The 27,255-nt window shown below is 35.5% G+C and overlaps 1 protein-coding gene across 3 annotated transcripts in view; it reads left to right on the forward strand.

Annotated features, from left to right (window-relative positions):
- Positions 1-269: 269 nt before the first annotated feature.
- Positions 270-27,255, forward strand: part of Micu2 (mitochondrial calcium uptake 2) — a 121,350-nt gene continuing 94,364 nt past the window's right edge. For all 3 annotated transcript variants that reach the window (XM_047553123.1, XM_047553124.1, XM_047553125.1), the window contains exon 1: positions 270-488. In XM_047553123.1, the coding sequence (XP_047409079.1) occupies positions 279-488 (210 nt within the window). In that variant the 5' untranslated portion in view covers positions 270-278. The remainder of the gene's footprint in view (positions 489-27,255) is intronic.

Below are 27,255 nucleotides of genomic sequence, written 5' to 3' on the forward strand. Positions count from 1 at the left end.
TGGTATTACGTTGTTTTGTTTGGATTAGGAAAGCCTGTTTGAATTGTTTTGACACTTTTCTAGTTAACCCATCCCCAGAGCCAAAGAATGCAGTCCCCGTACCCACGACAGTCTTTCTCGGCCCCGAGAGTCGCTCGCGCAACTGCACCCAGAGCTCTTGACGCTAAGTCGAGGCCAAGGCCTCCCACATCTCGCGATAACTAAACGACACGAGAGTTCGCAGGTCATGAGAGGTGGAGGCGGGGGACGGTGCGCGGCGTTGTGGTGCTTCCGCAAAGATGGCGGCGGCTGCGGGGAGAGGCGCTCGGCTGGCAGCCTGGGGCGGAAGATTGCGGCGCGGGTTAACTGCCAGCCGACGGGCCGTCCCAAGCCCTGGCCCCTTGGCAGCAGCAGTGGCCGGCGTGACCCTGGCAGGGGCAGGAGCGGTCTGGCATCACGGTCGCCTGAATGTCGCGGCACGCGAGAGCAGCCTCACCGTCTTAGCACAGGTATGCGACGGGCCTTTTCAGCAAGGCCACCCAGGCTCCTCCCTCTCAAACTCCCCCGCGGGGTCCCCTGACAGGTGGCACCTGCTCCTTTCTGGCCATGGCGCCTGAGAGCATTCGAAGCCGGTGGCAAGCGATACAGGCATACCGGGGAGAATCCCAGGGAAGGTGAAGGCAAGGGACTTCAAACCATCACATAAATTTGATGCACAAAAGTGTGGGCGTGTCTTAAGTCCAAGGCCCTTAATGCAGGATTTCTTGTTACACTGCGCCCCTCCATCCCTCCCTCCCAGGTCAGTGAAATGATATTCGAATCTGCAAGGGTGTGCATTCTCATACTCCACTCGAACATAGCTTATAACTTTATAACTAAAAATTTTAGGACCGCTTTTTCGTATAGCATGTAGTTGTCTTAGTAAATGACTTTTTAAAAATATTAACCATAAATATTAGCTGGTTGACAGTTTCGAGATTTTATCACTCTAAGAAATGCTGTTACGTTTTTATAAAACTTAACGTTTTAGTGGACGGTAAATATTAAGCAGAAAGCATTTCTTCTAAGACCTCCATCTGTTGAAGGTCAAGTTCCTTATTTCAAGATAAATGATATTACCATGTAAAATATTTGAAATAGTACTATTTTGCTGATAATGTATAAAGTGTACGTGTATATATGTGAGATTTTTGGAAATTAAAAGTAGTGTTTTATTTTTGTTAGGTTTACATTGTGCCTTTCTGATGAAAATCTCAAGGAACAAATGGAATAGAAAGAGGAAAGCAGAACTTATGAAATAGAATTAAGTATTGACTGATAATATTTTTATTTGTATTAAGATGCCAAATAATACATGCAATAACTCTACCCCATTCTCACACCATTTCTTTTTATAGGTTGAAGAATCTGTTTTGTAGAGTATCAGACTTTTTGTTAACTAATCTTGGGTCAAGCAGTTGAGTTTATGATAAATCCTTGGTTGCTCAGCTTCCCTTCTCAGTTTCTTAATTCATTCTATTTAGAACCCTTGACAATTTTCCCCACAGTATCATTTTAACCGTACAATGTACCCTTCCTCAGAAACATTAGTGCCTTATTTTGCCTAGAATAAAATCTGCATTTTTTTCTATTGCTGAGGATTGAACCCAGAGCCTCACACATAGAAAGAACTACATCCCCAGCCCTCCATATTTCTAACCTTGGTCACTCAGAACCCCTGTAGTCATATTCTGACCTTTTACTACTCAGATACCTTCCAACCAAAGTGATTCACACACTGTCCGGAGTTGAATTCTCCCCCTTTTAGCAGTCTGGAGACTGATTTCACTCCATCCGTCTTCTGTCTTCTTGTTTTCTGGCACACGTCTAGCCTATTTTTGTTTTAAATTCCTGACTTGACCCTAAAAGTTTATACCTTCCTAGTACTTTGGATTCTTTCTCTCTCATTCTCTTTCCCCCGCAACTTTGTTTCTTTCAGCCTAGCTAATGTGTTATCAATTGTCTTATAAAGTCTTGTGACAGAACATTTACTTAATATGGTTGTTGGATCAGTTTAAGACAGTGGTTCTCATCCTTTGACTGCCATAGTAGACATTCCTCTCAACAACAGTGACTGAGTAGTGGGATATTCAGTATATCTATAACTTGAAAAAGATTATATCTATAACTTGAATAATCTACCTCAGTGATTTTTGATTGATATCCCTAAGAGGGATTCCTCTTAATCTTCCACAATGACAACTTTGGGAGCATGTATACGCAGTTGAGAATTTCTGAGATAGAAGTTTGGTTTGTGATTGTATCTTTCATCTATTGATACCATTTTATATATCAGTATGATTATTGTTATTTTATATAGTATCACATAGGGATCTGTAAAATAGCGATAATGCCCTTCACTTTCGATCATCATACTAAATAATTTTTCCAGTATAAATTGTGAATATATAGAAATGGAGTACTACATTTTTCTGGTTCCCACGTGACCAGCAGCTTGCATTTATGAAGGTCAAACAGGAATTAAGGGTATAATTCCAGGTCAGAAAAAAGTAGGTAAGTTGGAATCTCCTTCCTTTCTTTCCTTTCTTCCTTCCACAATTAGTGAAATCCTACTGTGTGCCAGGCTGTATGCTGGAGTGGGAATTAGAAAGGCAGCTATGTGCTTTCAGTTTAATGGGAAAGGACAATTTTATTTTTTTAATTGATTCTTTTCAGTTATATGTGACAGTAGAGTCCATTTTGACATAATTATATGAGCATGGAATATATCTTATTCTAATCATGACCCCAGGATTGTGGATGTACACAATGGTGAAATTCACTGTGGTGTATTCATATATGTACATAGAAAAGTTATGTCAGATTCATTCCACTCCCTTTCCTTTTCCTATCCCCTTTCCTTTCCCTTCATTCCCTTTTGTCTACTACATTAAACTTCTGTTCTCCCCCCACCCCTTATTGTGGGTTAGTTTCCACATATCAGAGAAAACATTCAACCTTTGGTTTTTTGGAATTTCACTTAGATGATATTCTCCAGATCCATCCATTTACTGGCAAATGTTATAAAGTCATTCCTTTTATGTCTGAGTAATACTCTGTTGTGTGTGTGTGTGTGTGTGTGTCACATTTTCTTTGTCCATTTATCTATTGAAGGGCACCTAAGTTGGTTGCATAGCTTTGATATTGTGAATTGTGGTGCTATAAACATTAATGTGGCTGCATCACTATAGTATACTGATTTTAAATCCTTTGGATAAATACTGAGGAGTGGGATAACTGGATCAAATGGTGATTCCATTATTAGTTTTTTTGAGGAATCTCCATACTGCTTTCCAGAATGGTTGCACCAATTTGCAGTCCTACCAACCATGTATGAGTGTACCCTTTCCCCACATCCTCACCAACATTTATTGTTACTTGTATTGATAATTGCCATTCTGGCTTGAGTGAGATGAAATCTTAGTGTAGTTTTAATTTGCATTTCTCTAATTGCTAGAGATGTTGAACATTTTTTCATATATTTGTTGGCCATTCCTGTACATCAGTGATGAATCTACTTAAAGAGAAATTAGGAAAACTATCCCATTCATAATAGTCTTGAAAAAATAAAATAAAATAAAATAAAATACTTGGGAATCAATCTAACAAAAAATAAAATACTTGGGAATCAATCTAACAAAAGAAGTGAAAGACCTCTGCAATGAAAACTATAGAACACTAAAGAAAGAAATTGAAGACAACCTTAGAAGATGGAAAGACCTCCCTTGCTCCTGGATAGGCAGAATTAATATTGTCAAAATGGCCATACTACCAAAAGTGTTATACAGATTTAATGCAATTCCAATTAAAATCCCCACAACATTCTTCATAGAACTAGAAAAGGCAATCATGAAATTAATTTGGAAAATTTTTAAAAAGTAAATATTTGTTAAATGAGTAAATAAGTTAATGAAATCTTAATTTTTAAAATTTTTTTTAGATGTTGATAGACCTTTATTCATTTATTTATATGTGGTGCTAAGAATCGAACCCTGTGCTTCACACATGCGAAGCAAGCACTCTACCACTGAGCCACAACTCCAGCCCCATGAAATCTTAATTTTAATAGTAGTTATACTGTTGTCTCAAAAGTTTAAAGGTGGGTCTATTTTACCAGGCACCATGGCACATGCCTGTAATCCCAGAGGTTCGGGAAGCTGAGGCAGGAGGATTGAGAGTTCAAAGCCATCCTCAGCAATGGCAAGGCACAAGCAATTCAGTGAAACCCTGTCTCTAAACAAATTACAAAATAGGGCTAGGGATGTGGCTCAGTGGTGGAGTGCCCCTGAGTAGTAGAGCTGTTGGAAGATGTTGGAAGCCACTCATCAGGTGGAAAGAGTATTGTTCTGAAGATACAACCAAAGCCACTGTATCTATCCACTGGAAGCAGCCCCAACTGGTCTGTGAGGACCTTTGGGCTCTAGCTCTGAACAAAATTAAGCAAACTGGGACCTGGAAGAAAGTACCTTTCTGTCTCTGGTCTCTTATACTCTCACTCTAGTGCCCTTTGTTCACAGAGGCTAAAGTTGTTCAACCTAACAAAGGAGAAGTCCAAGGCCAGCTCCAATACCACAAAGCAAAGGAAAGAAGAGTGGATTAAGGACTAAGAGTTAGTATAACTGGTACAGTTCAAGAGAGTTTCACCTTGGGGGACAGGGAAATCCCCACTTGACTACTTATAACAAGGGGTACAAGGTAAATTTTTTCATATTTGCATTACATGAAGTGCTAAAGATAGGTGGGCACTTGATATGATCCACTTGTATCTTGTGTTTCTGCAGTTATCAAAGAATTTTTTACAGCTCAATAAAAGGAACTTTTGCTGGGTGTGGTGGCAGGCACCTGTAATCCCAGCGACCTGTGAGGCTGAAGTAGGAGGATCCAAAGTTCAAAGCCAGCCTGAGAAACTTGGTGAGACCCTGTCTCAAAATAAAAAAAAATTTAAGAAAGGCCTGGGGATGTGGTTCAGTGGTAAAGTGTCCCTGGGTTCAACCCCTGGTGCCTAAATAAATAAATGCATACATACATACATACATACATACATAAAAACTTTTCTTTAGTATTATCTCTCTAGCACTAAACTTAGAGCCTGGCACTTAGAAGGTACTCATTAAATGTTTGTTGGATGGCATTTCCATAGTTTAAAAAAACAGACCTGACTTCACTGGAAATTCTACCTGGCATTGTTTATCTTTGCTCTTTATGAAATTTCTGATAACATGGTAAAGGAATTGAGGCTTAGAGTATTTTAATTGTGCATTTTTTATTTATTTAATTAAGCATTTTAAATGATAATGAAAAAGGTTATGCAACATTTGAGTTAGTCAACTTTCTTATGTTGGGACAAAATACCTGAAGCTTTAACAACTAAAAGATGGAAAGGTTTATTTTTCTCATAGTTTCAGAGGTTTCAGTCAATCGTTGCTTGACCGCATTGCTTTGGGCCTATTGCTGCTTTGGGCCTATAGTGGGAGCATATGGCAGAAGACACTACTCACCTTATGATAGCCAGGAAGCAGAGAAGAATGAGCAACAGTCCCAATATCCCCTTCAAGGTCACATTCCCAGTGACCTAACTTCCTTCCACTAGGCCCCACCACTTCCCAATAGTATCATAGATTGGCAGTCAACCCTTTAACATATGGGTTTTTAGGGGGGCATTCAGGATCCAAACTATAGCAAAATCCATGAATTATGATTTTCATAGTTATGAGACTTACCTTTGGTAAGTTCAGTGTGATAGCTAATGTTGTGTCAACTTGATTAGGCTATGGTGTCTGATTATATGATCAATTACCAGTTTAGATTTAATAACTTTGAGGATACTTTTTAGTTTGATTAGCATTTAAATCAGTAGGCTTTGGTTAAAACAGATTGCCCTCCATAAGGTAAGTGGGTCTCATTCAATTATTGTAAGGCCTTATGAGCAAAGACTAAGGTTTCCTGAGGAGGAGTCACTTTGACCTCCAGAACTGCAACTTAGAAACCCGGCCTGGATTCCCAACCTTCCCTGCCTGCATTGCAGATTTTAGATTCAATACTGTAACATCATCTTTTACACAAATTTTAACCTGCCAGCCTGCCTCACAAATTTTGGACTTGCCAATCCCCACAATCACATGAGCCAATTCCTTAAATATCTCTTTCCTTTATCCTCTCCCTCCCTGCTCTACCATATGTCTCCTATTGGGTTTTGTTTTGTTTTGCTTTGTTTTGGTGGGGGCAGGAGGGAAACTATATCCATCTATCCTAATGGTTCTGTTTCTTTGGAGAACCTCTACTAAAACAGATTTTGGTACCAGGAAGTAATAGTAACAGATACCTAAAGAATTTGGAAGTAGCTTTGGAAATGGGTAAATTGGTAGAAGCTGAAAAAGTTTTGAGATACCTAATTTTTAAAAAGTCCAGATTGCCCTGAATAGACTATTATTAGGTGTTTCTGGTGAGATCTCAGATGGAAATAAGGTACAGATGGAGGAAAGGCAGTCCTTGTTAAAAGGTAGTAGACAACCTAGCCGCATTATTTCATGTTGCTGTATAAAAGGTGTAACTTGTGAGTGATTGAATTAGATCCTTAGCAGAAGAGATTTCTGCCTGGTTTTATCCTTGCTGTATATAGTAAAATGTGAGGAGAGAAAGTGATTAAAGAATTGTTACACAGAAAGGAAACAAATTGAATATTTGGAAAATTATTTGACCTGTACAAGTTATTAAAAAATGAGAAAGTGTGACCTATACTAGTATGGTGTGTTTGGACAACGTTTTGATGCAGCGATTAAATGTGTGACTCATGGATCCAACCAGCTCAACAGAAGTGCTGCCAGCTTTAACTAAAGGGGACACGGAAGGGATGAAATGAAAGAAAACAACTTCTAAAATTCTATAGGCTAATAGAGCTATCTGGCTGTTACCTTTCAAGAAAAAGGAAGAATGACTTTGAGAGCAAGCCACTACCCTCATGAACCCAGAGCAAAGAGCATGGAGCCACAGGGTTAAAGCCTTGAAATCTTGTGAAACTTGTCCTTCTGGATTTCAGACTTGAGTGGAACTTGTGACCCCCTTTTTTCCTTTCAGTTTCTCCTTTTGAGATGGGAATGTCTTTCCAGTATGTTTTACCATTGTATTTTGGAAGCAGAGGACCTTCTGTTTGGTTTCACAGGTTGACAAAAGGAATAGAATTGTCCCTAAAGCTAATTTGGATGATGTGGATTATGAGATTTGCTACTCAGTTGATAATATGTAGATAAGGTTTTGGACTTAAGATGCTAGAATAATTGAGACTTTGGGGGATATTGGGATAGGATGAATGTATTTTGCATGTGAGAATGACATGAAATTGGAGGGTGACAGAGGGTGAACTGTCATGAATTTGTGTACCCTCCCCCCAGAATTCTTACGTTGAAATCTTAACGTTTATTACCTCAGAATGTGACATTTGGAAATAAGATCATTACAAATGTGTTAGTTAGGATGAAGTTATATTGGAGTGTATTGGGCCCCAATTCATTATGTCTGGTATCCTTAAAAGGGGAATTTAGACATACAGATGCATACACAAGGAAAACACCCTTTAAATATTGAAATTGTGCTACCGCAAGTCAAGAACTATCAAAAGCTAGGAGAATGGTCTAAATAGACCCTTTCTTAGGCTTTCAGAGGGAACATGTTCATGAAAATACCTTAATGTTAGACTTCTAGCCTACAGAAATATGAGATGCTAAATTTCTGTTGGTAAACCACTCAGTTTGTGGTACTTTTTTATGGCAGAACTAAAAAACAGAGTCACTATTTAGTATTGGGTCTTCCAGAGCTGTGGTTTCCAGATCTCTTCTACTGAAGAGGTTCTTAAAGTCTAGAATAAAACTGAATAGACAACCTTTAAGAAATCCCTTTTTTATGTGGTTTACATATAGAAATGCTAATAAAACTTGAAAATAATCTTAGATTAAAAACTAGTGATCTTTACCTTAAAGTTTATCATACATTAGGTATTACAATGCCTTTGAATTTCCAGTAAAACTTAATGAGAAAATTCAGTAAATGACTAATAGGAAAACTGGTTTTATGACCAGAAATTGTTGTTGCACTTCAGAAAACATGTGCCTTAAAACAATATTTTGCAAAATTTACATTTTTGTACTTTATGAAAATGTAGCATATCGTGGGAGAATTATTTTGATATCCCGAGAAAGGTTACTTAGTAAATTGAGGTATTGTGTTTTTTTCTAAATAAATAAAATTATTTTCTTGTGTAATTGCAATTCCACTTTAATTGTCAAGTTTAATTTAGTGTTTGGCATGTGATCTTTGTTGACATTTTATGTTTGCATGTCTTTTGATGTCTTAATCTTGCTTGCTTTTATTGAAATAATAAGAAAGAAGAAAAATACTTTTAAAGTGAATCTATGTAAATATTTCGTATACATAATATGTCTTACATGTGACATACCTACAACATACCCAATGTGTGTTAGTGTGATTTTCATGTTTAGATTTTTGTGTGATTTTTGTATTTGGATCACAATGTCCAAATTGATATTTTTGTCCTTTAATCCCATCTCATCTTTTATTATAATTAAACATTTTTAGTAGATTTAAGGCAACTCATCTTCTAATTAAACATTTTAATAGGTTTAAGGCAGACTTCAGCAATACTAGATTATTTATTAGAAACTTATATTACAGCAACAGCCATAACTTTTACAAACTTTCTAATGTTTTCATCTCAGAATAACTTCAAAGACTGACATCCATGCTGACTCTTGGTTTCTATTGTTCTCAAATACTGCTTATCAGCCCTCTCTGAAGAGAGTCATCTCCTCCTTCTGACCATCCTAATTACATCCATGGAGTTTATCTCCATGAAGCCTTCATTAATTTCCTCTTTAACTTTATTAGTATTTTGATTTGTGCCACTAATTAGCATTCACGTTTTCTTATGAGGATATCTAGTGTTTTTACCATCATTACTAGCCTTTGAAAACTATTTTTTATATTCTGATCCATGGCATTTTGCTGAATGTTTAAGTACTATTTATAAAAATACAAAATAACTCATTAAAATTGTTTTAAAAGTAGGTTTAATTAGAGTATCACAGCAGTTCTGTACTTAATGGTTTTACATTTCCATTCATTTCAGGACATCTCTACCAAACACATACATTTTAGACATGTCTGAAATCTCCATACATACTGCCCAGTGGCAGTGGATCAAAAGGAGATTTCCCCAGTGCTCAGGAGAAAGAAAAGTGAAGCAGGTCCAGAGTGGTCAAGAAAAGGTACTATTTTCTCATAGTGATAAAATCATGGTAGATAAAGTACCATAATTAGAGGATTAGTAAACAATATTGGGCTCATTCTGATTATCAAGACTGACTTAAAAATCTTATTAAGTCTTCTTACATTTTACTTATTTTTATAACCTGCCTGTCATTTGGATTTGAGGCTTTTGTAAAGAAAAAAATATGGCAGAATATCATCTTCCAGCCACTGTCTCACATCTTGAAACTTAGTTGACATGTTTAATTTTTAATAATTCTTTAGTTAATTCTGTTATAGAAATTAATTACAGATGCTGAATTTTTTGTTATTATATTTGAGTTAAATGTCTTCATACTGAGAGAAAGCCAGTTATCTCCCAACCATGCAGTTCTAAGTCTGGCTTTATTGAATCTATCAAAAAGGAAAGTCAGGATCCAGGACTCATTGAAATTCCATCTACTTTAATCCCACATTTAGTTAATTATGAGTATTTTACAACTACCACTCTAAAGTTCTTATGCATAGCTATTTGGCTTTTTTATTTTTTATTTTATTAATAACACTTAGTACCTGATATGAAATACTTGGTAAATAATTGTTAAGTAAGTGAATGGGTGAGTGAGTGAGTAGAATGACTAAATTCAGTTCAAATTGAATGTACCTTTCCTCCGTGCTTTAATCCATTTGTATTATTCTTATGCATGCTTACAATTTTAAAGAGTTTTCACCTATCACTGAGGATTGGCAAGTTACTTTATAGGATGTCTCTTAATTTAAGATTGGTTGATGTTTTCTTGTCATTTATGTATTTTACTGCATTCTTTTAAATGCATCATATCAGGAGGCACACAATGTAAATTTCTACTGGTGATGTTTACTTTTATCATATGATAAGATGGTATCTGCCAGGTTTCTTTTTTATTAAGTTAATAAGTATTTCATAATCATTAATTAATAAGCATTCTTGTGGAGATACTTTGAGGCTTCTTAGGGCTTTCTTTTCTGTATTGTCTATTCATTTATATCCGTTTGGACTCATGGATTGCAGATTTACCCACAGGGCTTCAATCCATTACCATCACAATGTATTTTAATATTTGATCTCCCCTCATGCACCCAGTGCAAGCTACACCTTGAAAATGCTGTTCCCTACTCCCCTTGTCTTTGGCAAAGGGGATATAGGAAGAGAGGGTGAAGCCAACTCTTGATTAACTGAGCTGAAAAAAGAGAGCTTTTGGCTTAGGTAACACAAAATGACAGATAATTTTCCTAGGATACAGTAAATCACAGTCTCTGAAATGCCAGATAAATAATGGGAAGGAAGAGAAAAGATGGAAGCTGGAAGAACAGCTACTGGGAAGACAAAAGTAAATATCATCCCTACTAACTACTAATACTGTCATTTCCCTTATACTATGTTTGAATGTATATTTATGCCAATCTTAGTATGGAAAAAATTTAAGGTAGCTTGGAAAATTTCTAATTACACTTCTTAAATGGAAAGAAAGATGGGAAAATGAGAGTAAAAATATATGCTGTAAGATTCTGCTTGTGCTTGAAACAAGTCATAATTTGATTTTAAATTTAGCAGCAGGTTCAAAGAGGGAAATAGACCAGTTGCATGCTTCCTAGTAACCCATTGCTCAGAAACATAACTGATACTATGAATAAAAGTGTTTTCTTCTGTTTCATAACAACGATACTGTAGCGTCCTTAAAAATAGCAAAAGTTTCACTTGGCAAATTTCTCATCTCTTAAAGTAGGACATTTGCCTAACCAAAAAATATTAGACAGGTGACAAAATGATGTGTGTAATATCATCATATGGTCATGGGAAAACTCGGATGAAGGAGTGTTCATGTCTACTGCCACTGAGATGGTGAAAACAGAAAATTGAGCTTTGGGTGTGGCAGTAGGGAAATTGTTGGTGACCTTGACATGACAAGTTTCTATAAAATGCTAGCAACAGACATCTAATTGGAATGTTTTGAGGAGAGATTGTGAAGTAAGCAAAGAAACTGAGTAGAGAACACTTCTTTCTAGAAGTGTTGTAAAGGGTATGTAAGGACAAATGGCGAGAGATAAGAGAACAAGGACAGGTTATGTTTTTATTTTTATTTCAAGTTAAGAGATACTAAAGGATATTTGCTGATAAAATGATGTCATAAGAAGGCAAACATTTTTAGAGACAAGGGAGAATAATTATAGGTTGCTTTGTTTGAAAAAGGACATATATGGAGTCAAGGCCACAAGTGAAAGTTTTGATATTTCTTAGCAGCAAAGATACTTCTTCCATTGTAGCAGGAATGAAAAGAGAGGGTATAGTTAATCCTAGAAACTGGCGATGGTCATTCCATACTTTCCTTCTATTAAAAAACAAAACAAAATCTAATTGTGAAGTTCTCTGGAAAATAAGGAGAAAAGTAGGCCATTGCAGAGGAGTCTGTAATAACTGCCAATGGAGAGTGACCCATAAAGTTAGGGGGCAGGAGATAAGCGGGTTCATGAGTTACGAAAGCTTGAATGCAACAAATATGATAAATGTAGGGCAGTTGCCACAACTTCTCATAGCTTTCTTTAGGTGTGTCTGCTGGCTTGGGCTTTTTTTTGGTGAGTCAGGGATTTTTTGTTTGTTGGGGATTTTTTGTTTGTTTGTTTTGGCCTTGTTGGGAATTGAACCCAGGGCATCACACATGCCAGGCAAGTCCTTGAGCCATATCCCCAGCTCCCTTTTTTTTTTTTTTTAATGTTACTGTGAAGTGTTATCTAACATTATTTTTCAGAAATCTTGGTAGTATGAATTTAATGCAAGTAATATCCTACTAGGTATTAAATTGAAAACTGATTAAAATTCTAAAATAGTAAGAGAATACCAAAGATTATTTTCCCTTTGATGTTATATAAATTCATATTTTGAACTCATATTTTACATTTTGTGACTAAAATAAATTGTCACAAATTTTAAATCAAAGCAAGGAAGGCAGACAGTGTTTAAACAGACAAAAATATATTCACTTAGGAAGTAAATTTGCAAGTTTTATTAGAAGTAAAACCTTTTTTTTCTGTTACATTTCAGTGAATATTTAAAATTCTAATTAGTAATCTTCTGTAAGAGCCCTAAACATTATATGACATTGCTTTCTTTTATTTCAAGCTGCCTATATTTGTGGTGATTATTTTTTGGGGAAAAAAGATGTTCAAACATAAATAGTGGGTAAAACTGGTACTTATTAGGGTATACTGCTAGGGTATTTGTGTTCAGTGCAGTGAGTTTAATGATAGTACATTTAAAATGGGTATGCCAAGGTCAATAAACTTTACAGCAACATATAGAAATTTAAAAACCATGAAACACTGTAAGCCCAATGAAGACCCAAGCTTTCCTAAAACAGTAAAGTAAGAATGCAGGGAAGTTTGTTTTTTATTTTTTTTTTAACTTTATTGCCTTAGGTAAAAATGTGGAAACAGATAAGGATGATAAAGCTTTGATGTTAATAAACCCAAATGGAAGTCAAGAATTAAAGTGTGTAAATGGCTAGATTATGAAAAGAAAGATGACAGAGTTATGCCCTGTTATTAGATGTAATTTGTGCTTTTGGCATAGTTATTTGTCCTGCATGAATGAGAGACTGTCTTACTTTCCTTCCTTGTATAATAGGAGAGTATACATCCTACTGTAAATCTGTGGAGGTACTTTTCAGAGGGACAAGAGGGAAAGAAAAACAAATTATCATGTAAAAATTGGAGAATAATCTTTCCTTTTACAATGATACTTATTTACTGAACCCAAGTAAAAAGTTATTATTTGCTCTTATTCTATAAATCATATGTTTATGTAAATAATGTATCCAAATAAGTGCTTTTGTTACTGTGAACTTTGGAATTTTATGAATTACAAACTGCATAAATATTACCTAAACCACTAATAGTAACTGCATATAAATTTTAAGTTTATATTCATAGTATAAAATGGATAAATAAATAGCAAATATGTTCTCTTAATAGAATTATTAAGTGTTTTCAGCTTTCAGGGCCCTTTCAATATAGAAGTAATATTTAATGAATTATATTTTTTAATACCGCCTGGTCTAAATAGAAAATCTTTATTGATGGTCATGAAAGTTCCATGGATATGTGGTATGTAGAGTAAAAGTTTTGATTATTATTAATTAAGAAATAAGGCCTTATAAAATTTTACAACTCTCCACATACATATTCTATACATTATATGTTACTTATTAAAGTCTCATATCGTAAGATTCCAAGCACCTTTGTCCTCATCTCATCATTTGTCTAGTATATATCCTGGAAATGCAAACCATTTTTAAAATTAGGAAAAACGAACCTTAAATTCGAAAGCTCAGGATTTTTCCACAAATTGTTCTAGATATTGTTCTAAATTGCTCTAGATCCAAAGCAAAACATGGATGACTCAATATATTTATTGTTTGGAATTATCACATCATTTTTCTGATTCCCTAGTATATACAGTTAAAAAATAATACCTAATGAGAAGCTATGCGTGAGTTGGTTCCTGTGTTTTTGTATGTGTAGTGTAGTATAAATGCCAAGAAATTAAATCTCATTGTTAGATGTTTTAAAGACAAAATCATTTTCAGTATAATTTGGTCATAATTGCCCAGTTAAGAACTGCTTAAACCAGGCACAGTGGCACGCTCCTATAATCCCAGCAGCTCAGGAGACTGAGGCAGGATGATCACAAGTTCAAAGCCAATCTGAGAACTTAGCAAGACCATAAGCAACTTAGTGAGACCCTGCCTTAAAATAAAAAATAAAAAGGGATTTGTCTCAGTGGTTAAGCACCTCTGGATTCAATCCTTTGGTACCAGGAAAAAAAAAAAAAAAAAAAAAAACAACTTAAATCAGTAGCAGATCCCTAATAAGATTTCTTTGCCTTTGTTCAAACCCATTGCTTCAGGGTTGAAGAACAGTCAGAAGAACTGCACTTTGGTGGTATAACACTTCTTTGTACATGGCCTCAGTGGGTGCCCCACAAATGGAGATGTGACTGCCATACTGCAAGTCAGGGAAGAGTGATAATAAGCATTGGAATTTAACCATGAAGCCATTTTAATAGAAAGAGGACAATCATTAGTATAGTATATACCAGAGACAAGCTTTCTCAAAAACTCATTTCTCAACAATCATTTTATCAGTGATAGAAGCTTGAATTATTTATTTAATATTACTTTTTTGTCTTTATTTCTTTATTTGTTCTTTTTATACATAACAGTACAATGTACTTTGACATATCATCCGTACATGGAGTATAACTTCCGACTCTTTTTGTTATACACAATGTGGAGTTACACTGGTCGTGTATTCCTGTATGAATATAGGAAATTTATGACTGATTCATTCTACAGTGTTTCCCATTACCATCTCCTTTCACTTTCTCCGTTTCTCTCCATCCAATCCAGTGAACCTCCATTCCTCCCTCCTCCCCACCACCCCGCCTATTGTGAGTCAGCATCCACATATCAGAGAGAACATTGAGCCTTTGTTTTTTTAGGATTGACTTATTTCCCTTACTATGACAGTGTTCAGTTCCATCCATTTACCAGCAAATGCCATAATTTCATTTTTCTTTATGGCTGAGTAATATTCTATTGTGTATATATATACCACATTTTCTTTTATTCATTCATCTATTGAAGGGCACCTGGGTTGGTTTCATAGCTGTTAGCAATTGTGAATTGAGCTGCTGTGAACATTGATGTGACCACATCACTATATGCTGATTTTAAGTCCTTTGGCTGTATGCCAAGGAGTGGGATAGCTGGGTCAAATGGTGGTTCCATTCCAAGTTTTCTGAGGAATCTCCATATTGTTTTCCATAGGGGTTGCAACAATTTGCTGTCCCTCTAACAGTGTATGAATGTACCTTTTTCCCCACATCCTTGCCAACATTTATTGTTATTTGATAATTGCCATTCTGACTAGAGTGAGATGGAATGTCAGTGTAGTTTTAATCTACATTTTTCTAATTGCTAGAGATGTCGAACATTTTTTTCATATATTTGTTGACCATTTGTATTTCTTCTGGAAAGTGTCTGTTCAGTTCTTTTGCCCATTTATTGATTGAGTTTTTTGGTGTTAAGTTTTGAATTTTTTATATATCCTGAAGATTAATGCTCTATCTGAGGCTCTTTCTTCATGTTCTCGATTATTTCCTTTCTGTGAAGAAGCTTTTTAATTTGATATAAACTCATTTATTGATTCTTGATTTTTTACCTCTTGCACTGTAGGAGTCTTGTTGAGGACTTGGGCCTTCTTCTTGATGGCGATTTGGGCCTTCTGTTTCTTCCAGTAGGCACAGGGTCTCTAGTCTAATGCCTAGTTCCTTGATCCACTTTGAGTTGTTTTGTGCAGGGCAAGAGATAGTGATCTAATTTCATTTTATTACATATGAATTTCCAGTTTTCCCAGCACCATTTGTTGAAGAGACTTTTTCTCCAATGTTTGTTTATGACCTTTTTGTGTAGTATGAGATAACTGTATTTATTGAGTTTGTGTCTGTGTCTTCTATTCTGTACCCTTGGTTTTCATGTCTGTTTTGGTGCCAATGCCATGCCATTTTTGTTACTATAACTCCGTAGCATAATTTAAGGTCTGGTGTTGTGATGCCTCCTGCTTTACTTTTCTTCCTGAGGATTGCTTTGGCTATTCTGGGCCTCTTCTTTTTCCAAATGAATTTCACGACTGCTTTTTCTATTCCTATGAAGAATATCCTCAGAACCTTAATAGCGGGGCTGGGGAGATAGCTCAGTCGGTAGAGTGCTTGCCTTGTAAGCACAAAGTCCTGGGTTCGATCCCTAGCACCCAAAAAAAAAAAAAAAGGAAAAAAAAAAAAAAACCTTAATAGGAATTGCATTAAATTTGTATAATGCTTTTGGTAGTATGATAATTTTGACAATATTAATTCTGCCTATCCAAGAGCATGGGAGATCTTTCCATCTTCTAAGGTCTTCAATTTGTTTCTTTAGTGTTCTGTAGTTTTCATTATAGAGGTCTCTCACCTCTTTTGTTAGATTGATTCCCAAATCTATTTGAGAGGCTGTTGTGAATGGGATAGTTTTCCTAATTTCTCTTTCAGTTAATTCATCACTGATGATTAGAAATGCAATTGATTTATGGGTGTTGATTTTATATCCTGCTTATAAGTTCTAGAAGTTTTCTGGTGAAGATTTTTGGGCCTTCTAAATATAGAATCATGTCATTCGAAAATAGGGATATTCTTCTTTTCCTATTATCCCTTTAATTTCTTTCTTCTAATTGCTCTGGTTAGAGTTTCCAGGACTCTGTTGAATAAAAGTGGTGAAGGAGGGAATCCCTGTCTTGTTCCAGTTTTTAGAGGGAATACTTTCAATTTTTCTCCATTTAGAAAATGTTAGAAGATATTTCTCCATGATATTGTATATATAATTTTTACAACGTTGAGGTGTGTTCCTACTGTACCTGGTTTTTCTAGTGTTTTGAACATGAAGGGGTGCTATATTTTGTCACATACTTTTTCTGCATCTGTTGAGATAGTCACGTGATTCTTGTCTTTAACTCCATTGATGTGATGTATTACATTTATTGATTTCCATATATTGAACCAATCTTGTATCCCTGGGATAAACCCACTTGATCATGGCACACTATCTTTTTAACGTATTTTTGTATGTGATTTGCCAGTATTTCATTAAGAAAATTTGCAGATGTGTTCATCAGTGATCTTGCTGTGAAATTTTCTTTCCTTGATGTGTCTTTGTCAGATTTGGGTATCAGGGTGGTACTAGCCTCATAGAATGAGTTTGGAAGGATTCCCACCTTTTCTATTTCATGGGATAATTTGAGGAAGATTGGTATTAGTTCTTTGATGGTCTGGCAGGACTCAGCTGAGAATCTGTCTGGTCCTGAACTTTTCTATCTTGGTAGCCTTTTGATGGTGTCTTCAATTTCACTGTTTGGAATTGATGTTTAAGTTTTCTGTGTCCTGAATCAATTTGAAATTTGTCAGTGTCTCCAAGATTTTCTGTTTTATTAGAGTATAAATTTTTAATATAGGTTCTGAATATTGTCTATTTCAATAGTGTCCATTGTAATATTTCCTTTTTCATCATGAATTTTGGTAATTTGAGTATTCTCTTTGTCTCTTGGTTAAGAGTTTATCAATTTTATTGAATTTTTTTTTTTTGGAAGAACCAACTTTCATTTTGTCAATTTCTTGAATTATTTTTTTTGTTTCAATTTCATTGATTAAACTCTTAATTTTAATTATTTCCTGTCTTCTGCTTTTGATGTTTATTTGTTCTTTTTTAGGGCTTTGAGATGTTAGGTCATTTATTTGTTGACTTTCTATTCTTTTAATGAATGAGCTCAGTCCAATGAACTTTCCTGTTAGCACTGCCTTTATAGTGTCCTAGAGAGTTTTGGATATATATGATATGTTGTATCACTATTCTCATTTACCTATAAGTATTTTTTTATTTCATCCCTGATTTCTTCTGCTATCCATTTGTCATTCAGTAATGTATTATTTAGTCTCCAGGTGTTAGATTAGCTTCTGTTTTTATTTTATTGTTGATTTCTAATTTCATTCCATTATGTTCTGATATGATGTAAGGTCTATTTTTTTTATATGTTGCCACAAAGCATAAGATATGGTCTATTTTAGAAAAGTATCCATGTGCTGCTGAGAAGAAAGTGTATTCAGTCATTGATGGATGAAATATTCTGTATATGTTTGTTAAGTCTAAATTATTAATTGTGTTTTTAGTTCTGTAGCCTCTTTATTTATTTAGTTTTTATCTGGAGGATCTATCCAGTAGTGAGAGAGATGTGTTAAAGTCACCCAGTATTATTGTATTGTGGTATATTTGCTTCTTTAAATTGAGAAGGTTTTGTTTGACGTACATAGATGTTGCATTGTTTGGGGCATAAATATTTATGATATATCTTGTTGATGTATATTTCCCTTAAGTAATGTGAAATGTCCTTCTTTATCTCTTCTGATTAACTTTGGCTTGATGTCCTCTGTATCTGTAAATGAGCAGGATAGAAACCTCTGCTTATTTACAAGATCCTTGTAAATGATGTTTTTTTCCCATCCTTTTATCTTCAGTGTGTGGATGTCTTTGCCTATGAGGTGAGTGTCTTGGAGAGAGCATATTGTTAGGTCTTGTTTTTTAATCTAGTCTGCCTGTCTATGTCTTTTTGATTGATGAGTTTAGGCCATTTACATTCAGTGTTATTATTGGGATATGATTTTTATTCCCTGTCATTTTGATTTATTTCTGGTTTTTAATTTGAATTAGTTTCTCTATTGATTGGCTGTTCTTTCAGTGTAGCTTCTCCCTTTGCTGATTCTCACTTTTAGTTTTCATTTCTTCTTCATGGGATATCTTATTGAGTATGTTTTGTAGTACAAGCTTTTTAAAGCTTGTGAATTCTTTAACTTTCATGTATCATGGAAGATTTTTATTTCATCATCAATTCTGAAGCTTAATTTTGCTGGATATAGTATTGTTGGTGGGCATCCATTTTCTTTCAGAGCTTTGGTATATATCATTACAATACCTCCTAGCTTTTAGGGTCTGGATAAAGATATGAACTGAGATCCGGATTAGTTTCCCTCAAAGTGTAACCTGTTGTTTTTCTCTGGAAGCTTTCAAAAGTCTATCCTTATTCTTATATGTTAGGCATTTTCATTGTAATGTGCCTTGGTATGGGTCTTTTGTAATTTTGTATATTTGGGTTCCTGTAAGCTTTTGTTTTGATTTTCCATTTTATTCTTTAGCATTGGGAAATTACCTAATATTATTTCATTGAAAAGATTGTGCATTCCTTTCGTTTGTATCTCCAAGCCTTTATCTATTCCAAATGTTATGGTTTGGATGTGAGGTGGCCCCCAAAAGCTCACATGTGAAACAATTCAGGAATGTTCAGAGGAGAAATAACTGGGTTGTAAGAGTCTTAACCCAAGCTGTGAATTAATCCCTATGGGGATTTCTTCCCCTGTTGTGTCAGTGGCATCTGTTGTTGGAGTATCATGGTTTGTTTGGGGCATTTTTTTCCCCTTGCTTCTGCATGTTGTTTATGTGTCTATCTATCAAACATTATGCATCTCAAGCAATAGATTTTCTACCCTCTGGACTTAGAGTGTCCCTGAAGGTTTCCAGTACCTCATTGTTTAGGGGGAGACAAATAATCACAACCAGTGCAAACAATATACAGCCTTAAACCAAATAGTTCCTACTATTACATCTACAATGTTAATTATCAAAGTAAACAGAAATGTTATTATCAGTTATTGCCTAGAATAAAAACAGCAAGTTTGCAAAAGGGTTTACAGTTTCAAATGGTGGACAGGTAGAGAACAGAAGTGATATAGGATGAGAGAAGATAGAAGTAAAAAATTAAGAGTGAAAGAGAGAACAATAGAAATTGGCCATTAGTGGAAGAAAGAAAGAATCAAGGGAAACAGGTAAGAAAAAACATATATGTAAAGTAAAAAATTTTTATAGTCCTCAAAAAAGTAATCCATGAAAAATACTGGCTTCAAAAATGCTAGAAATAAGAAAAAAATGTATGAATATGTATAAATGCCCATGTACCATTAAGGTCACAATTAAACAGAGAAAAGGAAGGGAAAAAAAGAGAGAGAAAAAAATCTTGATGAAAATTTAAAAGAATTCTTTCCATTGGAGTTCAAAAGATTCTCATCTTGTCTTAGCAGTTTTAGGTGGGGTCACCTGGAGCATGATGCTCCACCCTCTGGATTGCTGGAGTGAGAGAGGTAATAGACAGAATTCCTAAATGCAAGGTTTAGACTTAGGCAAGCTCCAGGCTCTTTGCTGAAATGCCAGTTGGTCTGGAGATTTTAAATCAGCACACCTCCAAGGCCCAGTAATTAGTAGTCCATGACAGAAGACTGTACCCCAGGGATCTCCCCTGGGTTCCAGTCATGTGGTAGAGGAGCCAATTCTTAGTGCTCTATGTTACCTGCAGACCTCATGTTTCCTGGTCTTGGGTTCAGTCTCCAAACAGTCTCTCTCCTGTCCCCATCTCCACCCTCGAAGTTCTCCACCAGACTTGTCTTTGCCAGCCAGTCATGCAATCAGCTGGATTGGAAGGGGAGGGATAGAGCCTGGTTGGTTTCCATGACCAGTTGTCTGTTGGGACTAATGATGCATTAACTAACTCAGGCTGACTCCTTACTCCCTGGCGAGTGAGCAAGATCAAGGCCTCAAAGGCGGTTTTAAGGTTAATGACGATAAATCGGACCACCATCAGGGATTGGTTAACAACAGTTCTGCGAATGTGTTCAGCTCCTGCTTGCCATGTAGTTCTCTGCGACTCTCGCCTGTGTGAACCCCCCATGCCTTGCTGACCTTTAAGCTGATTGGTTCCCGCCTAGCCTTCACCCTACATAAAAGCTGTGTGACTTCCTCAGTAAACAAGTTCTTGCTGTAACTGGTCTCCCTGACGCCTCTGATTGTCCTCCGCCTGGAGGGCTGCGAGCGGGCAATCATTCGGCCCTACCTTTCCTGGTTTGGCCTTGTTGGGGAGTGTCCCCTTCCCTTTTCGCTGGTCAAGAAGAGCAAGGGGGCTTAAGACCCCAACAGTTGTAAATCTCTATCCACCTTTAATTTTCTCTTGGTCACCTAAGCACACACTATGTTGGGCATTGTGTATTTACTGGGCCTGTATTTGGGGCCACTCACGTTTGCCAGGTATTGGCTCCCTCAGCTGCTAGCCCCTGTTGCACAACTGCAAAATGGTTCCTTCCTTTCTCCTCTGCACGCTACCTGGAAGAGATGGTATCTTCTTTCCCCCACAGGGATATTGTGCAGCACCCTTGTGGTTTAGTCGGGCAATGTCCTTGATCTCTAAACACTGCAGACCCAAGCATACCTCAGGCCTCCTAAAAATGCAGATTCCTTTAATTCCCTTATTCCTCCACTTTGCTCGAGAAGGGACTACTCAGGCTGGTGCTTCTGGCCTAGTAGACACAGCAGCTGTGCCTCTGGGGATTTCTTCCTTGTTTTATTATATCCAGCCTCCTGAATCCCCAATCTGCTTTGAATGTCCAGTTTTAAATTCCAATAAAATCCCCCTCCCTCCTTCTTTTCGTTCACCCACCTTGCTGAGAAGCTACCTATCTGCCTTCTTGGTTTCACACCACAGAGCAGCCAGGAAAATGACCTCCTTTAATCCACTATCTTGAAAAACCCAATTTTTTGTCTTTAAATGAGGACTTTGTATTTTATTGATAGACTTGACCATTAGGTGACAATTAAATCAATTTTATAGTCATATCAAAGTTGCTCCTTAAAACAGTAAAGAAATAATATTTTTATTGTGGTTATTGAAATTCTTTGAAACACATTAGGGAGGGCCCTGGAGCTGTGCGTTGTTTTTTGAATCTTAAAAATTATTATGTTGACTTTTCTTTTTATTGAAACATTTATAAAGTATAGAAAATTTAAGGAAAAGTAAAAAGAAACAAGTAAAAGCTTTCTGCCTGCTATAGTAAATAGCAGTAAATTGTTTACTGTTAAATTTTGGAGTATTGTATCTTGAATAGAAAGGTTTTTTAAAAAAAAATACTTAAAACTTTGCAGAACAATATTAATGTATTAATAAATTATTTTTCCTTCATATTATAGAAATAAAACTTTTCACGTCAAAGCCAAGAATAACTTACGTTGTTCTAAATAGCATACTTATAGTGACATTGAGCTACCCAGGCCCATTTAGAGGCTATTCCTTAGACTATACCTACTTCCTTACTCTCTAGTCTCTTATCCATATTTCTCTTACATTACTTCTCTGCTCAGGCTGTATTTATTATACTTACTGTGATGTCTGCTTCCTTATATAGAATAGTGGAGAAGGCAGCATACAGCCGCTTTGTCACTGCATCAAGGAAAAGGAATGGGGAAAACAAAAATTAGAAGTATGCAAGTATAGATATAACATTTTATTAAGACTAAGCTTTTATTTGAATTTCTGTTTTGTTATTTACCATACTGATTGATTCATTTATTCATTCATTTCTTATTTTTATTTATTTATTTGGTGCTGGGGATTGAATCCAGCACCTCTTGGGTGCTAAGAATGTGCTCTACCGCTAAGTCACACTCCCAGCCCTTGAATTTTTTTTGTTTTTTGTTTTTTGTTTTTTGCAGGGGTGGATGTGGTACCAGGGGTTGAACTCAAGGACTCTCGGCCCCTGAGCCACATCCCCAGCCCTATTTTGTATTTTATTTAGAGACAGGGTCTCACTGAGTTGCTTAACACCTTGCTTTTGCTGAATCTGCTTTGAATTCCCAATCCTCCTGCCTCAGCCTCCAGAGCCACTGGGATTTCAGGCATGCACCACCATGCCTGGCCCCAACCCTTGAAATTTTTATGGAGCATTGATTTCCTTTAGCACTTTGCTTTATTCTGGCTAAATAGCAGTTGTATATTCATTATTTTAAAGAACCTGCTTTAGCTGGTGGAAAATATAAAATGATTTCAGAAGACCTGAAATGAATTGATTTCACATTTCCTACATAGTCATGTTGGAAGCTTTTTAATATTTTTAAAGAGATCTATACTGTTACAAGTCTAAAAGATGTTGAGTCTAGTATTTATCTGTTTTTTAAAGCTATATACAGCATTCAGATATGCCCAATGTTTAAAATTGAGGCATTTTATTTTACTAATCATTATTGTATTTTACTATGTTATCAGTTATATTGGCTGATTCATTTGTGTCTGCTTTCTTAATCTTTGAATAGGTAGTGAATCTGTTTATCTGTTATAAAGGTTATGTTCCCCCTCTTCAAAAAAATGAATACATGTTTCCCATATGCTTTCATAGAGTTGTGAACACTGGAAGCACAATCATGTAGCATAAAGTTGAGATTCTCTGCTCTTAATTCTTAGAATACATCCTTATCCCTTCCTGGTTCTTAATGTTCATCTTTCTTTACATTATAAAATGTTTTAAATGTTATATATGAAATTATTTTTCACTTCACTGTTCTGATCATGTCACTGTGTTACTCCTAGGTTTTGAATATTACCTTCAGTTCAGATAATTTGTGATGTTTACCTTTTATCCCTCAGCAGTTCTTCTCTTCTGTTCTGACTATACATTCTCTGTTCTAGTCCAGTATACATTCTGTGAGCCTTATTTTACTAGCTTGTTCTGTTCATTCTCTGTTCTAGTCCAGTATACATTCTGTGAGCCTTATTTTACTAGCTTGTTCTGTTTATACCTTAGTAAATAAAAGACATCTTTGTCTATTAAAACCAAGGAAACTTCTTCAGGTTTTATCCTATTTACCCTTTAACCTTTGAGTTGGGTTATTCAATTCTCACAAACTAAGGAGCCTACCTACACATTCATGGGAACATTGTTAATTTTGGGGCCAAATATAAATATACATACATATATATATACACTACTTACATAAAGTTTTATGTAATTATAAGTTAAGAGAATATCAAGTTACTTTTTGATTCTTCGCTAGCAGTTCAGGTTTGGAGCATTGGGTTGCCTGAATCATTTCATAAATGCTTCTACTAGGCAACAGATATCTGTTCTACTCCCTTTGCAAACTCCTGGATTATTCTCCTGATTATATAAAAACACAAGAATAGATTCATGAAATAAATTTTAAAAGAGAAAGATGACCAAAATGCTAGCTGTCCATGTTTACCCCTAACGTGTGTATGTAACAACTTGTGAATTACAGATTTTCAATGATTTTGTTTCTTGTATAAGAATATTGTAGTATTCAAGGGGGTCAAAATAAAGATTTTTATTTAACATGCACCTAAAGAACTTCATATTTGGTACAGACTTCATGCTGCCTGGGAATGTGCTAACTTGGTATGTGATTCACTGAGTTTAACTACTGCTTTCCTATGCTTAATGTTAACATATAGAACTCACATTTCCCCATTTTACACTACATAAAAGACAAAAGGCTGGAGATAGTTGAAAGAGACAAGTGACTCAGGATATTTGTAGTGGGAACAGTTAAAAGCTTTTATAAAGGGAGAAATTCTGTTTCACTGATTTAATAGTTGATTTTCTTTAGTTGTGCTTGATGCTACGTTAAAGCAAACAAACAAAAAAATCCATCTGTCATTTTGTAGGGATTATACAGCAAATGCTGTTTTGGAATTTTTTTAAATGTTCATTGTTACAAAATCTTTAGAAATTACTGAATGAGAGTATGGGTATCTTATCACAAAATATGTTGAAAAGAATAAACTAAAAGCTGAAAAGGAGGATTTGGCAAATGGTTGCCAGGTCTTAAATGATTTGCCCTACATTTGTACATAAAAACAGATGCAAAACAGAGCCTGCTTGAACAAGAACTAATTTGCCTAAATATTATATAATCCTATCTGTGTGCTACTCTTTGAATTGTGTATTTAAGTATGTACTCTATGTATTATTTCATTTACTGGTAATTTAATTTACAAATTAACAGAATATGAATGGCATGCATCTTAGTACTTTTGCTAGTATACCGTGTGTTTTAGTAAAATGCTTGTCTCATCTATTGCTCATTTCCTACAAATATGTTTGTATAGCAGAATTTTATCTTAGAAATATTGTATTTCAGTCTTTCAGTGAACTCCAAAATGAAGCTGGAAAAAAAATCCATTAAAACCTAAACCAACTATGGTAGAAGGCTGAAATCCATCAGATCATTCATTCAGATTTACAGAAGAGTGTGAAACAGCTGGTATAATCTAGTTTCAGAGCAGATTCTGTTTCTGAAAGATTCATGCCCAGGCAAAAAACCAGGCAGTACCCTTTGGTACAATTAACACAGCTACCACCTGTTGATGGTTTTACCTCTTTCCTCCTCTTATGAAGGCATTTTTTAAAATCTAAAATAATTAGCATGTGCAATAATTTGTGGTTACAATAAAGAGAAGTAAAGGGTCTTTGTGTGATGTGTGTACTTCTTGGTGAAATTCCACATGGCAGAGTGTATACATAGGTGTCAAAAGATTTTTAATGTTATCAATAGAGTTTAAAATATATAAGCATAAAAACAAACCTTGCAGTTGTTTTTTAGTATTACTTTGAGTTTGGAATTGATTCCCTTTTATAAAGATCCATTTGTGGCACACTTTTTAAGAACTGTTTGACAGTGTTAACCATGTACAAGGCAGAGAAAAAAAGTTTTCTATTCTTAGGTAATTCAGTGTAGTAAGGGACAGACAGCTCCAACAGAGTGTCATTAGAGCTTGATAAAAATTTACTCAGATTCTGTATCTTCACAGGGAGGCAGCTAACTCAGAAGGAATTCTAGAGAAGATAACTACCAGAATTTACCTCTTTAAAATAAGCCTAATGAAGAAGGGGACAAGATGCAACTAACTATATTACATGCTTAGCCTTGTAAAGTGTCATAATTGCAATCAGAAGAAAGTAAGTGGTTAATCTGTCTTCTGGAAAGGTTTACTGAAGTTGATCAAAGGCAGCCAAGTGAATACTGAAGCTAAGGACACCCCAACAATTCAGATCAGTTTCAGGAAAATCATGAGAGCAATAATTAGAAATAAAACTGGCACTTTAAATTAGGGTAATGTTTATTTTGTACAAAGACCAATTGAAAAATAATACTACCAATTAAATTTTTAGAAAGAAATAGTTTTTGTTCTTAATAAGAAATTGCAAATCTGCCTCTGCAAACTTTCAGTATCTTTCCACTTACCTGAAAGTTTTGTAAGATTTTGTTCTATTTTTGTTTTAGATAAAATTCCCATTTATATACAATCAACATACATTGTAGATTCATTAAAACAATTTTGGTCTTTAACCAGATTTTGTATAGGGTTATTGCATGGGGTTTGAGGGATTTGTTGATAGAGAGACAAACTGCCATTAGTATTCAACCACAAGCTTTAAAAAGCCATTTTACCATGCATTTCCTTTGAGCTGAGGAAGCAATGAGGTGCCAACCATTTTCTGGGGATTGGGATATGACAGTCTGAGTGGGTTACAGAATGTGGGACCATGGGGGAAAGAAGGACAAAATAATCTCAATGTATCACTTTCCCTCTGTAGTACCTAACTATGAAAGACAGCTACAGACTGCAGCTGTTCCTCAAGAAGGGATGAGAGGAAGAGAAGGATCCTTTAATCCATCCCTTCTTTGCTGTAGGATATAATATCCCAAATGTTGTTATTCCTATTGCAGCCTCTGTTTATGACTCAACCCTCTGATAGTAGCACTTTTCCCAGGCTTCCTTAAAGTTCTCAGTTTCCTGGAGGTCTTTCTGCTTGGGTTATATAGATTCCAAAATTAGATCATAGTTTCTATCACAAAAGTTTCTTGTTACTTTTCTGCATCTACTTCTCAGTTGCCCAAAAAGGGAAGATTACAATCCAGATAAATTGACTGGTACCAGACCTGTTACTTGTTTTCTATTTAAATTTAATTATATAATCTTGAAAGATATTGGTCTGGAGTACATCTCATTGTGAAAACTAAGAAATCGGAATGTCATGGTTGATAAATAGCATGGAAAAATAATTATCACAGTTTGGCATTTATCCTTCTGGGATATACACATTTGCTAAATGCTATTTGCTTCTTTTGTACTTCTACTCTACCACCACCTTCTGTAATGCCTTTCCACTACAAAACAAATGCTCTTTATTCATTTTATCTCTATAAGATGCTTAGTCATAAGAGACACATAATGCTTATTAAGTAAGTTAATGTTGTATAATTGCATAAAGAATTTACAAAGTAGTATTTACCTTCTCCTGTATAGGGAAATATGCTAAAGTAACTGAAATCATTTCTTACAAAAAATGTTACTTGGTTAAGTGTGCAGTGAATGATACTGATGATACATACTTCTTTGAGGAGGGTAGTGAGAGACTTTAAAGAGACTTTTGTTTTATAATCACTTGAAACCTAATTCTAATTTTTCATT

This window comes from Sciurus carolinensis, chromosome 5 (assembly GCF_902686445.1).
Source record: "Sciurus carolinensis chromosome 5, mSciCar1.2, whole genome shotgun sequence".
NCBI classification, from domain to species: Eukaryota; Metazoa; Chordata; class Mammalia; order Rodentia; family Sciuridae; genus Sciurus; species Sciurus carolinensis.